Source organism: Chelonia mydas, chromosome 13 (genome assembly GCF_015237465.2).
Source record: "Chelonia mydas isolate rCheMyd1 chromosome 13, rCheMyd1.pri.v2, whole genome shotgun sequence".
NCBI classification, from domain to species: Eukaryota; Metazoa; Chordata; order Testudines; family Cheloniidae; genus Chelonia; species Chelonia mydas.
In genome coordinates, this window is record NC_051253.2 from 40245267 (window position 1) to 40272690 (window position 27424).

General features: G+C 52.5%; 1 protein-coding gene, 1 long non-coding RNA gene and 3 gene segments (V, D, J or C); 1 reads left to right on the plus strand and 4 right to left on the minus strand.

The window, feature by feature from the left end:
• Positions 1 to 13550, plus strand: part of LOC119563588 — a 50562-nt gene extending 37012 nt beyond the window's left edge. Inside the window, 1 exon segment of the C gene segment in view lies at positions 13225 to 13550. Within this exon segment, the coding sequence occupies positions 13225 to 13484 (260 nt within the window).
• LOC122462704 lies at positions 1 to 24549 on the minus strand. Its single transcript, XR_006285405.1, has 3 exons — positions 24522 to 24549; positions 9094 to 9102; positions 1 to 121 (listed from the first exon to the last, which is right to left on the minus strand). It is a non-coding gene; the product is annotated as an uncharacterized LOC122462704 (long non-coding RNA).
• Positions 1 to 27424, minus strand: part of LOC102932895 — a 489191-nt gene that overhangs the window by 177548 nt on the left and 284219 nt on the right.
• Positions 1 to 27424, minus strand: part of LOC102940154 (immunoglobulin epsilon heavy chain-like) — a 1331510-nt gene that overhangs the window by 143373 nt on the left and 1160713 nt on the right. The gene's annotated exons all lie outside the window — the stretch shown is intronic.
• The window catches only part of LOC119563587, a 797667-nt gene that overhangs the window by 123341 nt on the left and 646902 nt on the right, over positions 1 to 27424 (minus strand).

Genomic DNA, 27424 nt, shown 5'->3' on the forward strand with positions numbered 1-27424 from the left:
CAGCGACCCCCACAACGCCCTCCGTCTTCCCCCTGGTTCCCTGCTGCAGCAAGACCGGCAATGCGCCCCCGGACACCAGCTTGGCCTGCCTCGTAACTGGCTATTTGCCATCACCAGTGGACTCAAGTGGAATTCTGGCCAAGTGACCAAGGGGTCAAAACTTTCCCAGAGGTGACGATGAGCAGTGGGCTCCACACCCAGAGCAGCCTGCTGATCCCCTCCGACAGTTCCCGGCAGGGCGACCCCTACCAGTGCGACGTGACGCATCAAGGCACAGCAAAGACAGTGTCCGGGAAGTTCCCTCAGGAATGTAAGACATGCGGCGGGGGGAGGAGGGGGCAGCCAGGCTGAGATTTTCAAAGCACCCAGAGGGTCTGGGAGCCAGTTAATCTTAATCCACGTCCTGTAGGTGCCTTTGGAAAAATCTCACCCTGAAAGAGTGGGGAAAGTTTGGCCCCGTGTTGAAACACACTGAGCCCTGGTGCTTTGTCATTGCAGAACTCCCGCCCCCAGCGCCCCTCTCCGTGGGCCCTGGAATGAGGCAAACCTCAGGGTGAAATGCACCCCTGGGCAGAGACCTATGTTCCACGAAGGGGGAGATTTTTCAGCCCTGCCTAAAGGATTTAGGCACCCGTTTCCCATGGGAACGTGGCATGTAAATACCTTAGGCACCTTGGGAAATCTTAGACACGCATCTGGTCTGAAATGGCACCTAAGCCTCATGCTGCCCTTCTGTACAGGGGAAATCTTCGGCTCACTGCCTTACTCCCTCACCCTCACCCAAACCCAAACCCAGACCCAGACTCCTCCCACTGGGGGGGGAGTAGAACAAAGCCCATTTGCTGCTTCAGTCCAAAGGCCAGGTTTGTTCACACACAAGGACTCAAAGCAAAACCAGCGCAACACAGAGCACAGGCTCCCAGCCACCTGGGACCCCCCCAACGTTCAGCCTGCTGGATGGGGAGCACATGCCCCCTTTCCCACTAGGTCCCCTTTCCCGCATGGTTCCTAGCCCTCCTGCCTGGTCCGCATCTAGAGATTTCCCCCTCAGGTGCTTTCCTCAGCACTGAGCCAGAAGCTTTCCCTTCTATAGACTGCAGCAAGCAGCCCCATGAAACTCCAATTCCCAGCAACCACTGGCCCTAACGGGGCTACACCCCCTTACAAGCTAGCACTCGCTTACACCTCTTTGTCATGGAGCTGTGTGTGTTTCTTGCACTCCGGCTGTTCTCGGGCATCTTTTGAAATGGATACAACCCCAGAGCAGCAAACCTAGGCATTCTGGGGTCAGAACTTGAACGGGTGTAAATCGACTGATCTCCACGGAAGTCAGTGGCCCTGTGCCGACTTACATCAGCTGAGGATTTGACCCTTTTTCCGTAGTCAGACACAGTCAGTCCTCTCCCAGGTTTTCTTCTGATGCCATGTCATGCTCTACAGCGCCACAGTCCCCCTTAAACAGGGGACATTAATTGAGGAAAAGAAGTTCAAAGAAACACAGCTCAAGTTCCAGCTTTGTCCCTGCTGTTTACCAGGGAGAACACACTCCAGCAGCATGTGTAGAAAGAATGCACGGAGGCATTCAGTATTTGCCTAAATGATTTAAGGGCCCTGTTCCCATTTGTTTTAATCCCTTACATGGCTGTGAAGTTAATCCCTAGAGGCTGAATAAAGTACGCAGTGTAAACACAGCACAAGAAGGTGGGGTTTTTGCCAGTGCTGGGGGGACTGTAGAGTTAGCACTCTCTCTGGAAGGTGAGTGGGGATCTACAGAGAGTGACACTGGACTGTGTTTTCCTTTGTCATAAATATAAAGGGAAGGGTAAACCCCTTTAAAATCCCTCCTGGCCAGAGGAAAAATCCTCTCACCTGTAAAGGGTTAAGAAGCTAAAGGTAACCTCGCTGGCACCTGACCAAAATGACCAATGAGGAGACAAGATACTTTCAAAAGCTGGGAGGAGGGAGAGAAACAAAGGGTCTGTGTCTGTCTGTATGCTGCTTTTGCTGGGGATAGAACAGGAATGGAGTCTTAGAACTTTTAGTAAGTAATCTAGCGAGGTAGGTGTTAGATTATGATTTCTTGAAATGGCTGAGAAAAGAACTGTGCTGAATAGAATGACTATTCCTGTCTGTGTGTCTTTTTTGTAACTTAAGGTTTTGCCTAGAGGGATTCTCTATGTTTTGAATCTAATTACCCTGTAAGGTATCTACCATCCTGATTTTACAGAGGTGATTCCTTTACTTCTATTAAACGTCTCCTTGTAAGAAAACTGAATGTTTTTTCATTCTTCTAAGATCCAAGGGTTTGGGTCTGTGGTCACCTATGCAAATTGGTGAGGATTTTTACCAAACCTTCCCCAGGAAGTGGGGTGCAAGTGTTGAGAGGATTTTGGGGGGAAAGACGTGTCCAAACTACGTTTCCCAGTAAACCCAGTTAAAGTTTGGTGGTGGCAGTGGAAATCCAGGGTCAAAGGATAAAATTAATTTGTACCTTGGGGAAGTTTTAACCTAAGCTGGTGAAAGTAAGCTTAGGAGGTTTTCATGCAGGTCCCCACATCTGTACCCTAGAGTTCAGAGTGGGGAAGGAACCTTGACATCCCCTCTCTCTGCTCTCAGCATATGGTTTGACAGTGCCACCCCAGGTTTACCTCCTGGTCCCCACCTGTGAGGACAGTGCCACAGAGAGCCAGCTGGAGCTGGTTTGCCTCCTCCTGAGCTTCAGACCCAGCAAGGCCGACATGAAATGGCTGGTGAATGGAAAGGAGAGGAGCCCTCCCCACCCCGGCCTTTTCCTCTGCAATGGGCACAGATGGCTCCTACATGGGGCAGAGCTGCATGACCATCAGCAGGCAGAGCTGGGAGACGGGGAACATCTTCACCTGTGAAGTGACCCACCCAGCAGTGGGAACAGAGCTCTCCATGCACAACGCCAGCAAGTGCTTGGGTGAGGGGCTACGCCCGTGCATGGTGGGGAGGTGGGGTGGAGAGTTACTCAGAAATCAGCCTTGCCTAAGGGTAGGTGGGACTGCACCTAGACACTAGTGTGATGGGAGACATAGGAGTACCATAGAGAAATTGATACTGTAGGTGGATGGGAAGAGAAAGAGATATAATGGGGGGATGGATGAATGGGATGGGTAGTACCAGTGTTCTGATGGAGGTGGATGGATAGATTAGATTAGATTTCGATAGTCTTTTTCTTCCTTTCCACATTATTTATGCTGGTCATTGACATCTCTTTGCATTTCTCAGCCTGCCTCAGAAGTTCACTTGACCCAAACATCTACTTAACCAAACCCTCCTATGAAGACGTCATCAAAAATTCTGGTCATGTTACCTGTTTAGTTTTGGGTTATGACTTAGCAGCCAGCAGAATCGCATGGAAAGTGGATGGGCAAGTCAGCTCTGCAGCAAAGACAGAACCCCCTCAAAAAAACAGCAATGGGACCACCAGCCTGGTCAGTTCTCACCCTGTGTCACTGGCCCAATGGGGACAAGGCACCATATTTACCTGCAAAGTGACCACACTCTGTTCTGGAGAACTAACCCAGGACATAACCATGAGCAATACAGGTGAGTAGCCTTGGCATTTGAAAGGGAAAGGCAAACTCCAGTCATTGTTAATTGGGATTAGAGGGTGAAACTCACCCCGCACAAGTCCTAGGCAGCCTCCAAGTCCCAGTTAACCCCCCGACAAGTAGGACTTTAGTGGAGCCCAGGCCCTAAGCACAGGGATGTATTGCAGGTATAATTATTATTTCTCCTATGAATCTTTCATTCTCTATCTCTCATTAATTTCCACTTGCACAGTTTCCCCAGTATTCCCTGCTTTAACATTAATTTCCAGATTCTCCAAGAATTTCACCTCCTCTGCTCCCTGGGATCCAGCGATGTGGCCTGTTAGGGACTTACTGTCCTATTTGTGACTCTGGTCTGATGTGCATATGTACTTCTTACCTCTGGAAATCAGGCTGGCACTTGTCGCAGGCATCTGGTCTTTCAGGGATATTTCTGATGAGAATCTCTAAGTCTCCAGTGGAGTTAGGTGCCCAAATCCCATTGAAATACCCAAGGTGTCCAAGTCCCTTAGCCAGCCTTTGAAAAATCTCAATTGTGTTGAATTTTGCTGTAAGTGTTTGAAGGAGGGAAGAGGCTCCATCTGAGTGAGCAAATGGGTTGGTGACCCAATGTCATGATGATGCATGGTGGAAACTTGGGGTGAAGAGGAGATAGTGTGGTTCAAGGTTTGAGGTGAGGGTTCAGGTTTGGGACACAGGACTAGCTCAAAGCCCCCTGCCCATCTGCGTTACTGTAAAACCAAGCTGAGGATAACGATTAGGATGATGATCTTGAAGGGGATGAAGATGATGTCAATGACAATGAAGAAGGAAATGAAGATGCTGAAGGAGAAAAAAAGAAAGAACGTTAGAATGCTGGAGAAGATGAAGATAAAGAGGAAGGAAGGGAGGTGAAGAAGATGAATATGGTGATGGAGATGAAGATGATGTTGTTAAGTTGTTGCCGTTGAAGGTTGAGGATCTGGAAGTTCACTGTGCATTCTGCGGGGAAGGCTTTGGAGTTCAGTTGAGTCTTTGGGTGAAGATCCAGGCTCTTTGAGCTTCAAGGGAGATGATGCTCAAGGGTTGGGTTTTCATTTTGCCTGGTCTAGCTTCACACTTACCCTGAACAACTGCCCTCCCTGGCCCCTTGACACAGAGATAGCTGGTGGATCTAAGTCCGTAACTTAGACAGACAAACCAAGTCTTATTCTTCTCTTGCCCCTCTTCCTTTTCATTTAGGCATCAGTGAGAAGGAGCCCTCAGTCACCGTCTCCCAAGCCTACCACGAAGACATCTCCGGGAACAGAGTCTCCTTGACTCTCATCTGCGAAGCTAGTGGCTTTTACCCTGAAGAGATCAGCATGTCATGGTTGAAGAATAACTCCCCGGAACTCAAGTCCAGTTACAACCATGGCCCTGTGTCAGGAAGTGGCACTTTCTCTGCCTACAGCATCCTGAAGGTTGAGCAAAGTCAAGGAGAAGGAAATTACACCTGTGTGGTGCATCACCCAGCCATGGAAGAGCCCAAGAGGTTGTGCAAAAGGTGTCCCTCGGTAAGTGGATTCTCAGAGGCAGGTATTAATTTGGGGGTGTCCACATGTGTTCTTATGCCGTCCAGCCAATGACATGAACAACCACATGACTCCATGTGAGCCCTGGTGGGGGGAGGCGGGGTGGCAATGAAGGCATCATAATGGAGAAAGAAATCCGTTTTTGGTGAAACCAAGATTTATTGCAACCTGAGCTGGGTGGGAACCTCCGCTCCACTCCAGTGCAGGAGAGTACCCAAGGCATTATCCAGTCCGAAATGCCCCAAGTAATGGGGATCCCACCCCACCCCTGGAGGAGATGATTCTGCAGCTTCATAGACCTCATCACCACTAACGGAAATGCAGGAAAACTGTCCTAAGTGCAAGAGGGAATTTAAAGGAGGGTGCAGAATGTAATCTCACTGGGCTGTGATTTGGCCAAGACATTGGGATGGATGTTAGGATATAGATATTCAGGCCTGTCTGTAAAGGCCTATAGTCTAAGAATTTTGGTGTATTCTTATCACTTGGCTAGTTATAGAGGTACAAAAGAGAATCAAAATCACTGTCTGCCGGTGTAAGGGCCTTTTCTTACTGTGACAGTCTGAGGCCCTGTGCTTAAGCTAAGGCCTTTGGCTAAGCAGCAGAGGCAGCCATAAGCTAGGAAGCGACAGGTCACATCCTCACATTCCAAACTAGTCACATTGAAAGAAGGTGCTATTGGGCTGTTAGGATACAATCCTGTCCTGATAGTGCCTATCAGCTCCAGAGAAAGGGAAGTGCCTAGAAAATGTAAAAGGAAACAGCATCCTGTCTGGCACGAACTCACTTATCAATACTGGGATGTGAAATCCTCACTTCTGTATTGTTTTGTCATTATAGTTCCCACTTTGTTATTGTTTGTCTGTATAATCTCTGTCTGGTTCTGTGATTGTTCCTGTCTGCTGTATAATTAATTTTGCTGGGTGTAAACTAATTAAGGTGGTGGGATATAATTGGTTACATAATCATGTTACAATATGTTAGGATTGGTTAGTTAAATTTCAGGAAAATGATTGGTTAAGGTATAGCTAAGCAGAACTCAAGTTTTACTATATAGTCTGCAGTCAATCAGGAAGTAGAGGAGGGGGCCTTGGTGGGAGGGGGTGGGCGTGGGAGAGATGGGAATGGGGGTGGAGAAATTGGAATCATGTTTTGCTAAAGGGGGAAATGGGAACAGGGAATGGGAGTAAGGAAATTGGAATCATGTTTTGCTAAGGGCAGGAGTGGGAACAGGGACACAGGTGTAAGGCTCTGTGGTGTCAGAGCTGGGAAGGAGGATACTAAGGAAGGAAACTGGAATCATGCTTGCTGGAAGTTCAACCCCAATAAACATCGAATTGTTTGCACCTTTGGACTTCGGGTATTGTTGCTCTCTGTTCATGCGAGAAGGACCAGGGAAGTGAGTGGGTGAAGGAATAAGCCCCCTAAAAATGGACACTCTTGATCTTGCAGAAAGTTCACAGAGAGCTTTCATGGCAGGGAGGTGGTTCACTGAAAAATTTCTTTCGTTCTTAACCATGGATCCCCCTGGGAGTTGTTTGCTCCACACTTGGACATGGATTCCCAAGGTGGCTGATTGACAATTTTGTCCTTATTGTCCCTTTTTATTCCTCAAATTTGTTGCTGGCACATTAGGAAAGTCTTCATGGATCTGCAGCCATGACAGGCATGCAATTAAAATCTGTTCTCAAGGAAAAGATGAGCTGGGGTGGGGCAGATTCCATATCGGATTCAGAAGCCCATGAATTCATTCAAACAAAGGAGAGAAACCTCTCGGCTCCATTGCCCCACAGTGGGGCTTGGACGTCCACTTTAGAAACTAATCTCATGAGCGACACCATGCATATCCTTCAAACAACATTCAATAGAGGAGATTGTCCCTGGGTGCCAGGGCTCTCATCAGTCTGGGTTTCCCTGCTGAGATTTCTAAAGTGATTCGAGGTCTCCCCTCCTCCATCGGCTTGCAGTGGGAGTTGGGGGACTCATGTCCTGAGGGACCTCAGCAGAGCACAGGTGTGAAATATAAATGGCCCTTCTGCCTGTGCAGAGGGTAGGGTTTAGGGAACACAAGTTCCGTCCTGAGCCGTGGGTGCAGTGTGGGGTCTAGTGGTTAGAGCAGGAGGATCTGGGTGCCAGTCATGACCATGGGCAGGTCATTTGTCCTGTGTACCAGCTGCCATGTCTGGTAAAGGGTAATAACTGTATTGAGGTCAGGTGGGTCATCAAGCTCATGAATTTCTGGCTGGAAGGACCCAGAGTTGAGCAACCACGGCAGGTCTGTCCCTGGCCATGTTTTCCACAATGGGGCTTTCTCCCAACAAAGCGGGAGCCCTTCAGATTTGCTCCTGGCACTGAGAGACCCAAATAAGCATAATTGGACCCAGGAATCCCAATCTCTTGGGTGGTTGGAAAATCTCAGCCATTTTCCCCGCTGCTCCATAAGATGAGGGTCCTGCCCCTTCTACCAGGGAACCCAGTGCCCTATTTCCACCTGCAATGACCCTCAGCCCCTTTCCCAAACAGCCCCTGGGCTTTGCGCCCCTGAGAGAGAGGCACTCAGTTACCCACCTCATACCTGTTGAAATATTTGCTCAGCCCAGCCCTCAACGCTGCCTCCTGCCCCCCACCAGATGTCAGCAACTGTAATCGACACCCTCTGGAGGTCTCTCTCCTTCCCCCTTCCCTGGAGGACCTCTACATAGGGCAGAATGCCACCATCAGTTGTTTGGTGAGTGGCATGGAAACCCCCGGCAGCCTGGAGGTCTCCTGGAAGCGGGGTAGTGGGGGCCCGTTGGCCGTGGTCTCCAGGGAGCCAGTGCTGCAGGAAGATGGCACCTACAGTGCAACCAGCATCCTGTGGGTGTGCGTGGAGGAGTGGCAGGCGGGGGAGGAGTTCACCTGCACCGTGAAGCACCAAGACATCCCGTCGGCCATTGTCAAGAGCATCCGCAAGAGTCACAGTAAGAACTCAGCCTTTCCCCTGTAGGGGGCGCCAGCTCCAATCTGGCTGCAGGCTGGGGGGTGTGGCTGGCTCAGGATGTGGGGAATGGGACACGGGACCTTCTGTCTCTAGGGGGTGCTAGTTCTGATCCGGCTTGAGGTCTTTGGGACTGGGAGTCGCAAATTTGTGGTTGGGATGAAACGGGCAAATTTATGAGACAGAGGGGGACAGAGTCAGGACTCCTGGGTTCTTTTTCTGTCTCTGGGAGGGGAGTGGGATGTCGTGGGTTAGAATAGGGAGACTGGAAGCCATGAGTCCTGAGTTCTAGCCCCTTTTCAGGGAAGGTATTTGGATCTGGTGGGTTAGTGTGGCCCGAACTGCTGGATTGTATCCATGGGTCTGGGTGGGGAGTGGGGGGTCTTGTGGGATATAGTAGGGTGATGAGGGTGGGGGGTGGTAGCCAGGACACCTGGGTCCCAATCCTTCGCATTAACCCTTAGCTCTTTCTCATGGGAGTGGTTTCCCTCCGGGCCCCTTCTGTCTACATCTCCCCTCCTCACGCTGAGGAGCTGGCTCTCCGGGAATCGGCCACCATCACCTGCCTGGCCTCCGGCTTCCGGCCTAGAGCCATCTTGGTGATACGGACCCAGCAGGGCCGGCCCGTGCCCCAGGAAGCCTACACCAACATCGGCCCCGTCCGGGAGGCCGGGAAGGAGGAGTGCTACTTCATCTACAGCAAGCTCAATGTCTTGGCATCTGAATGGGAGCGGGGGGACACGTACGCCTGCGTGGTGGGGCATGAGGGTCTGCCCATGACCTTCGTCCAGCGGAGCGTGGACAAAGCCTCCGTTAAACCCACTACCGTCAATGTCTCTGTGATCTTGTCCGATACCGACGTCACCTGCTACTGAGGAGCAGAGCCGCGTGGGCTCCTCACGGCGTATCTGAGATGGCCAGGGAACCTCGTGGGGTCTGGGATTCCTCTTAGCCTGTGTGTAAAGCTTTGGGAGCTATGGTGTACAGAGCGTGGCTGTGTGTGGAATATGCCCAAATAAAAATGCAGCATGCTAGAGTTTGTGATGAAGGGTGCGTCTTCTGGAGGAGACTGTCTCTGTGTCTCATCCACCCACCCATGCGTCCTCCCGCAATATCTAGATGTATCCCCCCACCTTTCTTTCTTTCTTTCTTTCTCTTTAGCCATCCTCCTTTCCTTATGGATTGTCTACGTCAATTCATCCTTCCACAGGATCTATCCATCCATCCTACCCTCTGCAGTACCTGTCTCGTTGATTGCACAATATCCGTCCATCCATGCATGCAAAATTATGCAATCTCCTCTCTGCATCCATCCATCCTCATGCCTTGTCATGTTTCCACCTGCCCATCCCTGTGCAGTGAGTTGCTATCCATCCATTATTATTCATGATATTGCAGCTCCTATATCTCCTGACTGATATCAGGGCCCCATTGGATGGGTCCTGTATGAACACACACACAGCGAACGTCCTGGAACCAAGGAGCTGATATTTTGGCACAAAAGGATTAAAATTGGGAAGCTAAAAGGGAACGAGACACCCAACTCCCATTCAATTGTGAGTTTATTTCACTGGCACCTAATTTCTTAAGAGTCCTTTAAAGTCCCCAGGATAGGTGGCTTGTCTCTGGTCACACTGCAGGTCAGTGGGAGAGGTGGGAATAGAGCCCTGATCCCCCATCTCCAGGACTTGTTTCTTAACTATTGCACCTGTCCAGCAATGCAGCCCTAGCCACACTGTCATAGGAACCCTTAGGAGATGCATCCTCACTTGACCACATAAGGTTAGAGACAGAGCGCCCAGGAATTTGGTGTTATGTCTTCAGGGAGATAGGCAGGAGGGTGAGACTGAGTTAGGAGCCTTCATTCCTCCCAGCTCTGTCCCTGGATGTATAAACATGGGGGTGGTGTGCAGGGGAAGTGATTTCACCTCTGTGTACGGGGTTAGGGAGACCGATACGGGAATACAGCATTCAGTTCTGGAGTCAACACAGAGTGACAGTCAGAAAAGGTAACAATGGTAGGAACCATTAGGAAAGGGACAGATATTAAGGCAGTAAATCTCATAATGCCACTGTATAAATCCATGGTATGCCCACAGCTTGAATACTGCATGCAAATGTGGTCGCCCCATCTCAAGAAAGATGTATTAGAAATGGAGAAGGTACAGAGAAAGGGGACAACGTTGATCATGGGGATGGAACAGCTTCCGTCTGAGGAGAGATTAGACAGGCTGGGACTTTTCATCTTAGAAAAGAAATGACTAAGGGGGATATGACAGAGGTCTATAAAATCATGGCGGGTGTGGAGAAAGTAAATCAGGAAGTGTTATTTTCCCCTTCACATAATACAAGAACCTGGGGTCACCCAATGAAATTAAATGGCAGCTGGTTTCAAACAAACACAAGGAAGAACTTCTTCACACAACAGAGTCAACGTGTGGAAGTAGTTGTCAGGGGATGTTCTGATGGCCCACAATATAAGTGGGTTCAAAAAAGAATTAGATAAATTCATGGAGGATAAGTCTGTTAAAGGGCACCCATGAGCACAGAGCAGTGTGGCCTAGTGCCCATGGTCAATATATCAGCCCTGAAGTGCAGGATTTTGTTTTCTTGGGGCTAGAGTCAATCTAGCAGCCCTTGAGTGTAGGGGAGTGTGGCCTAGCGGCCAGAGTGAATAGAGAGGACCTCAAATGCAGGGCAGTGTGGTAATGGCCACACCCAGGGGCTGTCACCGGAGGGGATGAGGCAAGGGCAGTGGGACACGGGCTCACCTGAGCGCTCATCTAGGCCAGTCCCCTGCACTCATGGCAGGACTAAGTATTATCTAGACCACCCATGACAGGTGTTTGTCTCACCTGCTCTTAAAAATCTCCAATGATGGAGATTCCACAACCGCCCTAGTCAATTTATGCCAGTGCTTACCCACCCTGACAGGAAGTTTTTTCTAGTGTCCAACCTACACCTCTCTTGCTGCAATTTAAGCCTATTGCTAATTGTCCTACCCTATGAGGTTAAGGAGAGCAATTTTTCTCCCTCCTCCTTGTAAGAACCTTTTATGTTCTTGAAAGCTGTTATCATGTCCCCTCTCAACCTTCTCTTTTCCAGCCTCAACAATCCCAATTTTTAATCCTCCCTCAAAGCTCATGTTTTCTAGACTTCTAATCATTTTTGTTGCTCTTCTCTGACTGTCTCCAATTTGTCCACATCTTTCCTGAAATGTGGCACCCAGAACCGGACACAATACTCCAGTTGAGGCCTAATCAGCACGGAGTAGAGCGGAAGATTGTTCCTTCCCAAGTGGAGTACTTTGCATTTGTCCTCATTGAATTTCATCCTTTTTACTTCAGACCATTTCTCCACTTTCTCCAGATCATTTTGAATTTTAATCCTAACCTCCAAAGCACTTGCAACCCCTCCCAGCTTGGTATCGTCCACAAACTTTATAAGTGTGTTCTCTATGCCATTATCTAAATCATTGATGAAGATATTGAACAGAACTGGTCCCAGAACTGATCCCTGCGGGACCCCACTCATTATTCCCTTCCAACATGACTGTGAACCACTGATAACTACTCTCTGGGAACGGTTTTCCAACCAGTTATACACCCACCTCATAGTAGTTCCATCTAGTCTGCATTTACCTAGTTTGTTTATGAGAAGGTCACACGAGACTGTATCAAAAGCCTTCCTAAAGTCAAGATATACCATGTCTATCGCTTCCGCCCTATCCACAAGGCTTGTTCCCCTGTCAAAAAAAGCTATCTGGTTGGTTTGACACGATTTGTTCTTGACAAATCCACGCTGTTACTTATCACCTTATTTTCTTCTACATGTTTGCAAATTGATTGCTTAATTATTTGCTCCATTATCTTTCCGGGTACAGAAGTTAAGCTGATTGGTCTGTAATTCCCCAGGTTGTCCTTATTTCCATTTTTATAGATGGGCACTAGATTTGCCCTTTTCCAGTCTTCTGCAATCTCCTCCAACTTCCATGACTTTTGAAAGATAATCGCTAATGGCTCCGATATCTCCTCAGTAGTTCCTCGAGTATTCTAGGATGTGTTTCATCCAGCCCTGTTGACTTGAAGACATCTAACATGACTAAGTAATTTTTAACTTGTTCTTTCCCTATTTTAGCCTCTGATCCTACCTCATTTTCACTGGCATTCACTACGTTAGACTTCCAATCGCCACCAACCTTGTTGATGAAAACGGAAACACAGACGTCATTAAGCACCTCTGCCATTTCCGCATTGTCTGTTATTGCTTTCCTCCCCTCATTGCAATTTGCTGACCTTAGACGGGTGGGAGATACCACTCCCTCCACCTCCCTGGGTCACTTCCTACCGGGCTTCCTGAAGCTGCAGTCCATATCACGTTGGGGTCTGCGAGCTCCTCGGAGCAGGTAATTCCCTGGGACTGCGACTGCAGCTGGTCAGCTGAAGGCAACAGGTCCCTGGTCTGTGTCTCGAGATGTCCACCTTCCACAGGCAAGGGCTGTAATGGCTCCTGGGTTGGAGCCTCGACCAAGTGTCCTTCCTCCTTGGCGGTCAGTGCAGAGTGAGCTGGCTGCTCTTCTTCCTACCAGCACAGCATTTGGAGCTTGCTTAGCATGGTGTGAGGTGAAGGACTTCCTCCACCCCTAGGGTGTGATTAACCCTTTCCTGGCTGGTGCGGGTATGCACACCCTGCCACCGGCACAACATCTGGAAGGGCAGCATTGGAATGAACTGGCATTGGCTGGGAAGATGCCGCTGTTGGATGGGGGTGCATGGCCCCATTGAGCTATGCATTGGCAGGTCTCAGCCCAGCTCTGTTGCTGGCCTGGGGAGGGGAATCACATGCTCGGGGTGACTGGGGTGTGTAAAGGAGTCAAAGGGCGTGAAATTTAATGGAAGTTGGGGCTGAAATCCCTGAGGCTGCTGTGAGAATTGCAGCCTGTGACGGGGGGTCTCCACCTGCAGCCTGCCCGGTCTCCCCTGGCAGGGACCCTCTGTCTCTGGCCCTGGACAGGGATCTCCTGCCAAGAGCACAGATCGGAGCTCCCCGCTGTGCCCGCTCAGCTCCCTGGGTTAACGAAGAGGCCTCTCTAACCGGCACGTGTGTCTCATCCCAGCTCCTCTCTGCCTCGTGGAGGACCAAGGCGTCTCTGTTGAAGGAGGAGAGGAGGAATCTGACGGTCTCTGGACACCTGTTGCCTTCATTGCTCTCTTCCTGCTCAGCCTGTTGTACAGCGCCGGCGTCACGCTGCTTAAGGTAAGAGCAACAGCGACCTTCATGGTCCCGCGTCACTGCTCAGAGCAACAACCCGTGCTCAGGAATCGATCCCACGCCATCAGCATGCAGCCAGCCGCCAGCCGCCATCACCACCCATAGTCAGTGATTGTCAGAGGCCAGAGCCAAGGGCTAGAGCCACAGTCAGGAGTTGGAGCCCAGGGTTAGGTGCCTGGCTGGACCCAGACGGGAAGAAGGCAGGAGCCGGGCTGGACCCAGACGGAAAGAGGGGAGGAGCCGGGCTGGACCCAGACAGGAAGAAGGCAGGAGCCAGGCTGGACCCAGACGGGAAGAAGGCAGGAGCCGGGCTGGACCCAGACGGGAAGAAGGCAGGAGCCGGGCTGGAACAAGCAGTCACAGCTGCTATCGCAGCCCTAGGGAAATTCTTTGGGCAGCTGCTTAACTTCTGCTGGGCTCGTGAACTGGGCTGCTGACTCTGCCAAGCAATCGGGGCGGAGCCAATCAGGCAGCCGGCTCCAGGCCAGGTGCGCACGTCAGGTTGCCTGGGACTGGCTCTGCTGCCAGCCCTGATTCCTGACAGTGACCAACGATCAATGAGAGAGAATCAGGAACGGTTACTTATTAATAATCCACCACCCGTCATCACTAATTAACGAGCTGCCATCCAGGTTAATGCGGCAGTGATCAATACATGAGAATCAACAGTCTATTATCAATTCCAATCATTTATCACTGAGAAATCAATAATCACGGATTGGCTGTCCCTGGTCAGTACCTAGTGATCTGTACTTAATGCTGAATAGCCATTAATCTGCAATGAATTATCAATAATCAACACTCCCAGATCAGTAATTAATGTTAAAGAATCGAGGATCAAGCATCAATAAGCTGCTAATAATTATCAATTGATAAGAATCACTTGTCAATAATCAGGCATTAATGATCAATGACCAAAACTGAATGATCCCTAATTTTTTTGAAGCAAGAGGAAATGTTCCAAGAGCAAGGCTCCATGAGCGTCAATCAATGAGCACTCAGCCGTGATCGCTAAGGATCAGTCGTCGGGCCCAGAAGCACAAAGGGCCAGAGGTGCCCGTGAAGCCGGTTCTGTGCCGGGCCGCGGTGCAATGGGGCTGGTACGAGAAGCAGGGAGAATCGGCGGAGGCAGCTGCGGCTCCCCAGGGACTTGGTGTGCGGCACCCGCTGGGCAGTGGCCGTTCCCTGAGGCGGTTTGACAAGGCCGGTGTCTCTGTCTGGAAGATGAGCTCCAGCTCAAGCCAGACATCCTGGCAGGACGCAGGCGTGGCTGGGCGAGGCTAGATGGTGCCAAGGGTCCCTTCTGGCCTTGCTCTCCCAGCCGAGGATGCTGCCCGTGAGCGACACCGGCTGAACCCCTCTGCTCTCTGTGTCCCACAGGTGCGGTGAGTGCCCGGCTCCGGGCTCCTAGGAGGGGACAGCACTGCTTCGTCCTCTTCATTCCCTCCCTCCATCTTCAGCCCTGCCGGGCTCCGGCCCCCTCTCCGGACACCGGGAGGGACCATGTTCCACGGCAGCGCGGAGGGCGCGACAACGGCCGCTGAAGGGTCTGAGCTCCGCAGAACCCAGAGCAGGGAGGGCAGAGTCCTTCCCTGGACGTCCCCTTGGGGCAGCCTACGCTGGAGCTTGAGCTCAGCCCTGTGCCCCTCAGTCCTCCACCCCCATCCCACGGCAGGGACTGGATTTCCTTGTGTGTCTGTGTGTGCAGGTCTGTAGTGTCCTGAGGCCTGGTCAACGTGGACTGTGGCGAGGGAGAAGAGTCTCATTTGCTCCATCGTTTAACTTGCAACTTAAATGGGAATTGTGTTTTTGATCCAAAATAAAAGGAGTTAAGAATTGGTAGCTGCATTTCAGGGTGGTGTGGGGGGATTTAACCAAGGAGAACGGTACCCACTGTATGTCCCAGTCCCCCAGTGTCTATGTACCCATCCGTCCATTCTCAGAGACGCACATATCTCTTTCTTTCTTTCTTTCTTTCTTGGCTGATCAGTGGTATTCTCTGCCCCAGAGATCTCCCCTTAGTGCCCCTCAGTCCCAGCTCTCTGGGTTCGTAGCTAGGCCCCCATCTCCTATTGGGGCCAGTGCAGCGGGCATCCGACATTTTATTCTCCATGCCCAGAGGCGCCCCCTACAGACACGACATGACCCTCTGGCGGCTGTCAGGGGTCCCTGAAAGTCGGGGATGGAGGTTATGAATGAGATGGAGCCTGATTTGTATATTTATTTATTTATTTATTGTCACTCAGTGCACACAACAAAAGTCACACACACACACACACCACACACACAAATCCCAACGAAGAGCTAAATATGCAACATACAGCACGACAGACACAACTCTGGCTATGGTCCTGTCCCAGGTCGGGGGGCTGGCTGGCGCAGGGGGTGGGGAAGGGGATATGGGGCCTTTCCGCTCTAGGGGGCGCTGGCTCTGATCCAGTCCCAGAGCAGGGGGCTGTTGGTCTCAGGAGGGTGGGAAGTGGGACTCGGGTTGTTTCCTCGCTAGGGGCACTGGTTCCCTGCATGGTACGAGTTGTCCGGTCTCAGCCCAGCTCCCAGCAGGGCAGCGTCCCCAGTGGCTGAGGGCGGATTAGGCCATGTGGGGTGAGCTCCTCGCTTCCCCCAGGGGGTCTCCCAGAGGCACAGCAGTGGTGGGGGGCAGCTGTGGGACTCAGGGTGGTGTCACCAATAGAGCCGGGAGTCCCGGCCCCTTGTCTCCGGGCGGACGGGGGCAGCGGCCCCTACACCACGCGCTGGACAACGTTCTTGTCTTCGGGGCCCCTCGCACGCCTCAGCTGCACCACGGTGGAGAACAGCCACTTCACCTGCAGGGGGGAGAGAGAGCAGGGGTGAGAGGGGTCAGGGCTGGGGGAGCTACTCGGTCTGTCTGTCTGTGTCATCCCTTCCTGCTTTTATGTCTGTGTCTCATTCACTCAGTCTCTGTCTTATTCACCTATTCTTCTTTCTCTTTCCTTCTTCTGTTCTTTCTTTCCTTTCCAAGCTGCCCTCTACTGAGCTAAACTCGTTCATTCCTTCGTTCCTACGTTCGTTCTCTCTCACCTTGAACAGGGTCACGGTGGCGCTGTAGCACACGCTCAAGAGGAAGAGGGTTATAAAGACTGAGAGGCTGGACCAGAGGCCATCAAGCTCTTCATCTCCGTCATCGCTGCAAAACTCACCCGACATGATCATCTCTGTTGGGGGGAGAGAAAGAGACATCAACCCCGACTCAGCCACTGTGACAGAGAGAGCTCGGACTGTGCATCCAACACCAACCCACCTATCCCCTTCTCATCCTTCCATCCCTCCACCATTCCCTCTCTAGACATATCCAGCCATCCTAAACCACACACCCCTCCACTCATCCATCTCTAGACCGACCCCGCCATCCATCCATCCATCCCTAGCGATGTCCTGCCCACCTATCTGTGTCGAGATACAACCATCCATCCATCCCTCCATACACTCCCACACAGCCCTCACCTGACCCATCCATGACCACACATCCCTCCACCCATCCATCTTTAGAAAGAACCATCCATCCATGACCACACACCCCTCCCCCATCCATCTCTAGATACAACCATCCATCCATCCCCACCCACCCCCTACCTATCCATCTCTAGATACAACTATCCGTCCATCTCTAGATGCAACCATCCATCCATGACCACACACCCCTCCACCCATCCATCTCCAGATACAACCATCTATCCATCTTTAGATGCAACCATCCATCCATGACCACACACCCCTCCACCCATCCATCTCTAGAAACAACCATCCATCCATCCATCCCCACCCACCCCTCCACCCATCCATCTCCAGATACAACCATCCAGCCATCCCCACCCCCCCCACCTATCCATCTCTAGATACAACCATCCATCCATCTCTAGATGCAACCATCCATCCATGACCACACACCCCTCCACCCATCCATCTCTAGAAACAACCATCCATCCATCCATCCCCACCCACCCCACCACCCATCCATCTCCAGATACAACCATCCAGCCATCCCCACCCCCCCCACCTATCCATCTCTAGATACAACCATCCATCCATCTCTAGATGCAACCATCCATCCATGACCACACAACCCTCCACCCATCCATCTCTAGAAACAACCATCCATCCATCCATCCCCACCCACCCCTCCACCCATCCATCTCCAGATACAACCATCCATCCATCTTTAGATGCAACCATCCATCCATCGCCACACACCCCTCCACCCATCCATCCATAACCACACACGCCTCCACCCATCCATCCCTATACACAACTGTCCATTCATCCAACCATCCATTCCACACATCTTCACTCACTCTCTCCATTTGCACACGTTCTCCATCCCTCCATTCCCACAAGTGAGGTGGCTCAGGATCCCTTAGAGTGTGTGTGAGGTGGTGGGATGCAGCAGCGATGGGGGTGCCCCCTAAAGACCAGGATGGATGGATTTCATGTATGTTCCTCTATGACGCTGATCCCAATGTACCTAACACTCAGGAGTTGCTTCAGATGGAACACAGCCGCCTCTGGGGCTGTTTATTTAGGGCTCCCTTGGGTGGCACTGGGATGGTGGCATCTGGTGGCTGTTCATAGGGGGCTCTCTCGGCTGGCACAGAGATGTGGCCCCCTTTGGTGTGGGACACAGGGGCTGTTTAGATAGGGACCCCTTGTCCAAATGCCAAGCCGTAGCTGACATGGGGGCTGCGGAACAGTGTCGCTTTGAGGAACAGAGCCATGAGTAATTTAATGATGGGGAGGCTCAGGATCTCTCCGAGGAAAGATGGTGCCCCCTGCAGGATGGCGCCCCCTAGCACAGCAGTGGGGGCATTGAGGTCAGCTCTGACTGTGGGGGGAGAACCCTCCATACTGAGCCCACTGCCATGGTCCCTGCAGGTGTGCATGGCTTCTGGATGACGCAGGTCTCATTCCCTACGTAAGGGGGATCCAAGGATTTGGTTGGAGTTGGTAGCTGCTTCTTAGAGATGGGTGAGATATCCCCATATAAACTGACCCCCGCATACCCCACCCAAGAGTCAGACATGTCTCAGTGCTCGGTGAGGGGTCCGTGTACAAACAGCCCCCATGTTCCACCCCAGAGGGGAAGCAACTCAGCACGGGGTGAGGGATTCCTGTAACACCTGTCCCAGAGATGGCTGCATCTTAGAGCTGGCTGAGAGTGGAGGGAGACCAGGCTGTGTGGCTGCTTCTGGGTGCATGTTTGTGTCTCTCTGTGTTGTGCGTCTCTGTGTGTACAAACATCACCGCCCAGGCGGGAGGGTCTCTGGGTCATGCCATGTTACATGTGTGTCCATCTGTACCAGATTGAGCTCTCTCTCTCTCTCTCTCTCTCTCTCTCTCTCTCTCTCTCTCTCTCTCAGCAACCACTGCAGTCTCCTACTTTGTGTGCCCCTCCCTGCTAGCAACTGCACAGCCCCCAGGATAACAGCCCTAACACTGCTGCTGCTGGCTACGCACCCTTTAGCACCATGCGTGGAGCTCTGTGCTTGGCACTGGTGTGTTCGAGCCCTGCGCTCGCCCATCCAGCCCTGGGGCTCACACACACACACACACACACACACACACACACACACACACGTGCGTGTATGTGTGTGGGTGCCCTGTTGGGGCTAGGTAGGAGACAGGGCTCATGTGTGGGGCCATAGAGGAGTCTGCATCCTCTGTCCCACCCCACTGCTTGGGCCCCCTATGTCACCAGAGCTAGTGAGACTTTAGCTGAGCCCTGCTGAGTGTCTGCTTCAGATAACAGCCCTACTACTGCTGCTGCTTTGCGAGCACTGGGTGCCAGGAGCTGATCCCTGGTGCGGGTGTTTGCTGTATGTTGTTCTATCACCCCTCCCCAGCTGCCACAGAGGGTCGGGGGTGGAGGGAGACCCCTTAGCCTCCTAGCCAGCAGGGGAGGTGTGTTTAGGGGTCAGGGAATTTGAATTGCCCTTCCTCCACTGATTCTGTCTGGAAACTCTCCCTGCTCCTCTCTGGGGTGGGATGGGATGTGGGGTAAATGCTGACCCTGACACAATGCCCCTCTGGGCATGCACAGGTTCTAGCCTAGAGGACCTTGCCTCAGTGGGATCCTAGGGATTGCTTAGCCATCCATCCATCCTTCTTCATCCATAACCATCATCTACCCATCCCTCCTGATCTGTACCATCCATCCATCCTTGCTCATCCCTAACCATCCATCCACCCTCATCTGTATCTTCCATCCACCCACACGGATCTGTACCCATCCATCCATTCTTGTTCCTAACCATCCAGCCATCCAATGTCCTGTCTGTCTGTCCATCCATCCTCATCCCTCACCATCCATTCATGCAACCCCATCCACTTATCTGTCTATCCCTTTCAGTATTCATCCACCCCTATCCCTCCATCACCATTGGTACCCATTGACACTAATCCATTCATTGCCATCCATCCTTTCCCAAATATATGTAGTCAGCCATTATCATATTTACCCATCCTTTCATCTCCATCTATCACTCACTCACTATGGGTAACAACCCATTCATCCATCCACCTGCCCATCCCCTTCGGTACCAGTCCAGTGCCATATGTACCAATCCATTGACATTCATTTATACATCCATTCATCCCCATCTCCTCCTGTCCATCTATGACAGTCCATCTATTTATCCATCCATCAATCCTTCAGAAAGTGTACCCATCCAACATTCACCATCCATCCATCTATACCCCCATACGCACCCTTCTCTCCATCCGTCCACCCATCTGCGGATCCCCATACATTTTTTCTATCCCTCGGCACCTGTTTATCCATTGGCATCCACCCTCTTTGAGCCATCCAACCATCGTTCCCTGAGTGCAGTGCAGTCTAGTTGCAGGCACACTGGGTGGGACATTCAGGACACCTGGATTCTGTTTCTAGCTCTGTCATTGACATGCTCGGTGATTTTGGGCAGGTCCCTTCCACTCTTGGTGCCTCTGTTTCTCCTCCTCCTCTTTCTGTATTTAGGTTGTGAGAAGGACTGTCTCCCACTGTATGTGCTGTGCCCATCCCAACAGGGTTCTGGTCTCAGTTGGGGGTATAGGAGTTAATTTAATCCAAATAATGATCTTTCTATTTCTCTCCTCCTCCTTGGGATATCTCTTGGTGATATCTCCTGCCCCCTGAAGTATGTATCCATCTAATCATCTCTTTGAACACCTGGCCTTCCAACTGAGATTGGCTTGAATGTGTCTGCTCCTCCGTAGTATGTACGTGCGAATATGTGTAACTGTGCATCTACCCCCCTCTCCATCACTGTTTCCATGCTGTGTCTGTACTCATGCATGCATTCATCCTTCCTTACATGGCATGGACCCACATATCTACCTATCCTTCCTTCCATGGCATCTACTCATCTTTCCTTTCATGGAATCTACCCATGTATCTATGTATCCATCCATGGTTTATATGTATCCACCCATACAGGATCTGGGTATTAGCACCCCCAGCCTTATAGCATCTGGGTTTCTCCCAGCCTGCAACTTGGGACCTTGTCCACCTTGGGCGACCTGCAGATTTCACCCAGTGACACCACAACAAGGAGACCTGGGGGTGAGCTCAGACTCGTTCCGTTTATTCGCTTGTCATCACTGAGGGCACAGAGATTATTTACAGGAAGCTGTACTGGACAATGCTACCAGTGGGGCTGGGAGGAGACGTCTTCATTTACCAGAGACTTTGCTGACGCTGCGTTGGGTGAACTTCATCTGCAGGGCTTCGTGGATGACCGTGCAGGTGTAGGTGTCCCCGCTGTTCCAGCTGTCCTTGCTGACTTTCAGCTTGCTGTAGAGGAAGAAGTTCGAGTCGCCATCTTTTTCCTTCATGGGCGGAGTGGTGATGTTGTCAGTCTCATTTTTACCTTCATGGTTCTTCATCCACTGCACCGAGATGTCCTCGGGGAAGAAGCCCAGCACCAGGCAGGTGAGGCTGACGGAGTCTCCTTTGCTCCTTAGCTCCTCGTTGTGGGGGCGCAGGAGGTAGACACCCGGGGTGGAGTGCTTGCCTTCGGTGGATGGGGATGGAGGACACAGATGAGCCAAGCACATTACTCATCTGGGGCACATGGGGATAAGGATGGTGTGTGTGTGTGTGTGTGTGTGTGTGTGTGTAGGATGGTAGGAACATCCCCTCTCTCCTTCAGGATGGAGGGGCTGGGGACTGGGAGCTGGTATCTCTGGAGCACAATTTGAGGGTGTGGATTTGGGGATGGAAAGGGACTCAGGGGCCAGGATCTCAGGTTGTTGGGGGTTGGGGCTTCCTCTTAAGGAGCATCCCCCCTGCTGGGGGTGGGGATAGGGGAGTCTTTCCCCTTAGGGACCCTGAGCTCCTCTTACCTGGCTTCTTGGAGATGGATTTCACAAGGGGCGAGGGTAGGTCTGAGTGCTCCACTTTACAGGTAAAGGTCTCTCCATCCTCCCAGTCAAGGGTGAAGATGGACTTGGAGCTGGAGGCGGTGAAGGTGCCGTTGAAGTGCGCATCGATGTCCGGTTCATCAGGGCTAATGGACTCTGGCTTCTCCCGGGACCAGACCACCCGGAGGCCGGAGTCGCTCGGCAGGTTGACCACCAGGCAGGTGAGCATGGGTCTCTGGGTCACGTACAGGGCGGTGGGGGATGGGGGCACCAGGAAGACTTGGATGTCGCTGGCAGATGTAGTTTCTTCTGGGGATGGGAGAGCCTGGGTCAGCCACTACGCTGGGTCTCCCCTGCCCAAGCCCATCCCGGTCTCCTCTCACGCCCTGTCCCCTAAAAAGCCCATCCCAGTCTCCCCCCACCACTCCTCTCCCACCTCGAGCCCAGCCCGGTGTCCCCTCCCCTTCCTAGGCAGCCTGGCCCCGCTCAGTGTCACCTCTGCACTTGTGGGCGTGGTCCTCCTTTTTGCTCCCGGTTCCCGGGTGGTACACCTGGCAGGTGTACGTCTTGCCCTCCAGCCACTTGTCCTGGGAGACACTGGCATTGCTGCGGGTCGTGAAGGTGTGGCCGTCGGTGTCCTTCTTGGCAGAATCAGTGTCACCAGAAAGTTGCCCGGGCTTGCCGTCCACCAGCCATTCCACCGTCAAATTCTTGGGGTAGAAGCCGGAGATGAAGCACACCAGCTGGATGGCACCTGGCTTGCTGGTGCAGGAGGAGTGGAGGACGTGCACCTCGGGTTCAGTGGGGATGGGCTCTGGGAGAAGGGTGGCAGGGGTTAGTTGTTGTACAGACCCCTCCTGGGCCCCCCTCACTCCCTGCTGCACAGTGCCCCCTACTGAGCCCCAGCACCCTGTTGTCCACAGCATGGCACCCCTTACTGAGCCCCCCACTCCCTGCAGCACTGGGCTGCCTACTGAGCCCTCTGCCCCTTTCCCTGCATTGCAGCACCCATCGCTTCTCTTTGCATGGTCTTTCTTCTCGTCCCTCCTCCCTTTGGTGCGTGGTCTCTCTCTTTCCATACCCAACACTATCTACCTGTCCCCATTCACTCCCATCTCTCTGTGGTGTCTCTCTCTCTCCATCTCTCCTCCCACAGTGGTGACTCCCTCGGCTCACAGCACTGGCAGGCTCCCATCCTCTCTCCCTGCACCAGTCACCAGATCAGGGACCTGAGAGAGCCCCAACCCCTGCCCTTCCCCCCCCGGGCTGCGTCGCGCTGTCCCTACTTGCGATTTCCTTGGAGATGCTGGAGCTGGTGGGCTGGTGTTGTACGTTGCAGCTATAGGTGTTAGACTTCCAGCTGCTGGACGGGACGGTGACCTGGCTGCTGAGCGTGTAGAGGCCGCTGGAAGGCTGCAGCAGGGAGGGATAGGTCTTCACGCCCGAGGAGTTGACGTTTGGGCTCCACGTCACGGTGACCGGCTCGGGGAAGTATCCTTTGGCCAGGCAGCCGAAGGTGACCTGGGGGGTGTCGTTGCGGGTGCAGGAGGTCAGGGGGAAGACAGATGGGGCCGTGGGGCTGACTGCAAAGGGAGAGAGAGCGAGGCCATGAGACGCAGCCCCTACCTCGCTCCATGCAGCACGGGGGCCCTAGCGTGGCACTGGGCCCAGCACTCAATGCCGGGGGAGAGCATCCCCTAACGGAGCCCCACTCTGCTCCATTCAGCACAGCAGACAGCTTGTGGTGAGACTGTTGCAAGGTCTTGTTAATGTCTTTGTTTAAGTGTGTGCCTGAGATTGGAACCCCCCATCTTCCAGGTTGAGTCACAGAGTGACCAGGAGCAGGGCCCCCAATTTAACTTGTGCTGCACAGACCCTGTTGTACTAGTGATTTTAGCTTGGGTAAATGTTATATTCTCATTAGGTTCCTAGGCGGTAACATCTTTGGCCCCTACTGGCTCGTAAGCATTTCTATGGCTCAAACGCACATTGTTAGATATCCCCAATGAGTTCCCAGGACATTGCAGAAAAGACCGGGGCTGTTCAAGTCAACCCAGGACATATAGGCACTTTGGGTTAGAGTTAGGGTTATCATTATACATAGGGGAGGAGGATTAAGGGTTAGGGTTAGGGTTATGTGCTGGGGTTAAGGGCTAGAGGTTGCTGGGGTAGAATTAAGGGTGATGGTTTAATGGTTTGGGTCAAATACCTTTCCACTCTCAAGTTCAATATTTGATGTGTTATGATTGGATTTCTAGCCAATTTTGTAGTCATTCAACCATCAGATTCCTACCGGGTCTGATGCCATTTCTCAGAGGGAGTTAGTGAAACTCTTGGTTCCTAACCCGAGGGACTAATTTGCAAGTTCTGATAGTTCTTGTTTTAGGATGCTTGAAACTAGACTGGAGACATCAAAGCTCTGGTGCTTAGAGGGTCAAGGTGGGGAGGTTAGGGTTAGAGCTGGGGTTATGGTTAGGGGTATAATTGGTCGTTAGTACTTGTATCACAGTGGTCTAGAAAACCCAATCTAGGATCAGGGACCCATTGCACCGGGAGCTTTACAGAGAAATAAGAATGAGGACTCTACTGATCCCAGGACCATTGCAGCCTAAGCGATCTAAAGTCAGGGTTGGGGGGATAAGGTTGGGACATTAGGGTTAGGGGTTGGGTTTGATGAGAGGGTCAGAGTTGAGGGTCAGAGTTAGGGAGTAGGGGCTAGAGAGCAGGGGTTCAGGATGAGGATAGGACTATAGGGAAAGGGCGAGGATTAAGGTGTTGGGGTTAAGGAGTTGGTGCATCTGTCCACTGGAGTTAGGGTCCTGGTTAGGGAGTTAGGACAGAGTTGGGTGTCTAAGTAGTTGGGTTTAAGGTTTGGTTTGGGGTCAGAGTTCTGGGGTTAGAGTAAAAAACCTTCCCTCCCCCAAACTCAGTAGTCGACTAGTTTTCATGCCCCCTCGCTCATGACCTTTCTAGCCAGATTCCCACTCAAGAAACACTCATATTCTAACCAATTTGGATGAAGATTTTGCTGGACACTTTCCTAAACTCTACAGGAGAAATCTCCCAAGAATTCCAGCAGCCTCACTTTCTAGAAGCCCAAACTTGAGGCGCCTTGGGGAGCAGTTACCGGGGTCTGCATCTCCAGTGGGCTTTAGCCGGAGACCTCAGAGCTCATCCCCCTTGGAAAGGAAGCCCAACGCGTCTCCAGCTGAGTGCGCTGCAAAAACGGAGCCAGCTCAACTCAAAGGCCAAATTAGGAGCCTGAACTCTGAGCTGTTGCCCGAAGAGGGGCTGCCAGTTACATCCAGCCCCAGGCAGCCAAGCTGACATCTAGCTGTGCTGGGAACTCCCCACGCTCGGCCCTCAGCATGGAGCATGAGCACAGAGCTGGTGGAGGGAGGCTGGGACGGCTCAGAGAGACGTGTTCCCACACTCGGTGAGTTGAGTTTTACCTCTGACAAGGGACATGCTAAAGGGAAATTTATGCCTCAGTTTAGAAAGTTTTTGGTTGCAGATATTTGCGACTGGGCTAAAGAGAGGAGACAACAAAAGCCCCTTAGAAACAATTCAGCTGTTCCCCCAAACCTCTAGTTTCAGCCCCCCAACCCTGAGCACCCCATGTCTGCTTATGTCCCTGAGTCCTGACCCCCAGCCTCCTGCTAGCCCAGCCCTGCCCCCCCAACTCTGCCAGTGCCCCTCACTCCTGACCTGAAGCCCCTGCTAGCCCAGCCCTGGGCTCCCCCCAGCCCTGTCTGTGCCCCTCACTCCCATCCCACAGCCGCCTGCTATCGCAGCCCTGGCTCCCCCCAGCTCTGCTGGTGCCCCTAACTCCCAACCCGCAGCATCTGCTAGACCAGCCCTGGCCTCCCCCCAATTCTTCCGGTGCCCCTCACTCCCAACCTGCAGCCCCTGCTAACCGAGCCCTGCCCCTCTGAGCCCTGCCGGTGCCCCTCACTCCTGACCTGCAGCCCCGGCTAGCCCAGCTCTGGGCTCCCTCTACAGCTCTGCTGGTTCCCCTCACTCCTGACCTGCAGCCCCCTGTTATCCCAGCCCTGGGCTGCCCCCAGCTCTGCTGGAACCCCTCACTTTTTACCCACAGCCCATGCTACTCCAGCCCTGGGTTCCTCACAGCTCTGCCAGTGCCCCTTATTCCTGACCTGTAGCCCCTGCTATCCCAGCCCTGCCCCCCCCCGGCCTTGCCTGTGCCCCTCACTCCCAACCCACAGCCCCTGCCAGCACAGCCCTGGGCTCCCCCACAGCCCTGCCGGTGCCCCTCACTCCTGGTGTGCAGCCCCTGCTAGCCCAGCTCTGGACCCCTTTCAAAGCTGTTATCCCAGCTTATAGCTAGAGTGTGAGATAAGCACCTCTGTTCCCCTGTCTCTGTGGGGGGCGGGGGGCACAGCGCTGCCTATGTTACCCATCCCGACCTCCCCAACATATCCAGGCTCTGCAGGGGAGCCATGTTCTGCACCCTGCCCTGGTTTTGGGTCCACACAGGGGGATGTACCCCACTGCCTTCATAGGTGAGAACAGAGCACAACACTCCTGGCTCCCAGTCCCCCTGCTCTAAGTCACTAGACCCCACAGCCCTCCCAGAACTGAGGAGAGAACCCAGGAGTCCTGGCTCCCAGCCCCCCACTCTAATCTACTCCCCTCCCAGAACTGAGGAGAGAACCCAGGAGTCCTGGCTTCCAGCTCCCACTGCTCTACCCACTTGTCCCAGCTCCCCTCCCAGAGCTGGGGATAGAACCCAGGAGTCCTGGCTTCCAGCACCACTCCCGTTCTAACCACCAGACCCCACTGCCCTCCCAGAGTTGGGGAGAGAACCCAAGAGTCCTGCTCCCCTCTCTACAAAGTTTTCTTCCCTAAAGGTGCTCACTCTGATAGGATTAAAACACCCCCTGTCCTCACCCCAATAGCAGCCGCTTTCCTCTAATTTACTCACCAAATTATCAGCCATGGTGGGTTGCAGCCCGGCCCTGGAGACCGGGGGGTTCTGTCCATGTGTCCCACTGTGGTCTGTGTCATTTGGATTGTTCATCTGAGGTTTCTTTGCCTGTCGGACATCCCCTCTTCTTCCCCCACAATGGTCATCAAAGATAATTATAGGTTGTTATCTATCAGTGACGCCCACTCAGGAGCTTTTAGTGTTGAAGCTGGTGAGAAGGTGTGAAAAGTGGATTGGATGGGGCGAGTGCTGGCGTGAAAAAACAGCTTTCACTTGTCTCAACTTCCCCTTTTTGGCCCATATTGGTTGTTTGTTGGTTTTCACCAGAGATTCAGTCATGAAACCTGCAGAGCGCAGAAAAGATTGAAGTCTCTGGTGTGTGTGTGGGGGGGTGTCTTTTAGAGAACCTGCCATGGGGGGCGTGTGTGTGAAAAAACAGACTTTACTGCTGTCCTGGAGCTGGGGATAGAACCCAGGAGTTCTGGCTCCCAGCCCCCCCATTCAAAGCCACAAGACCCCACTCCTCTCGTAGGTCTGGGGATAGACTGATCCTGGAAAGGGAAGGATAGTGAGATAATAGGTATTCAAATGTTTCCTTGCAGTGCATCTCTCTGTATGCATCACAAGCTCTTCAAGGAGTGAGTGATCTAGTGGGTTTGTGTGTGTATGGGGTTGGGAGCCAGGGCTCCTGGGTTCTCTCTAG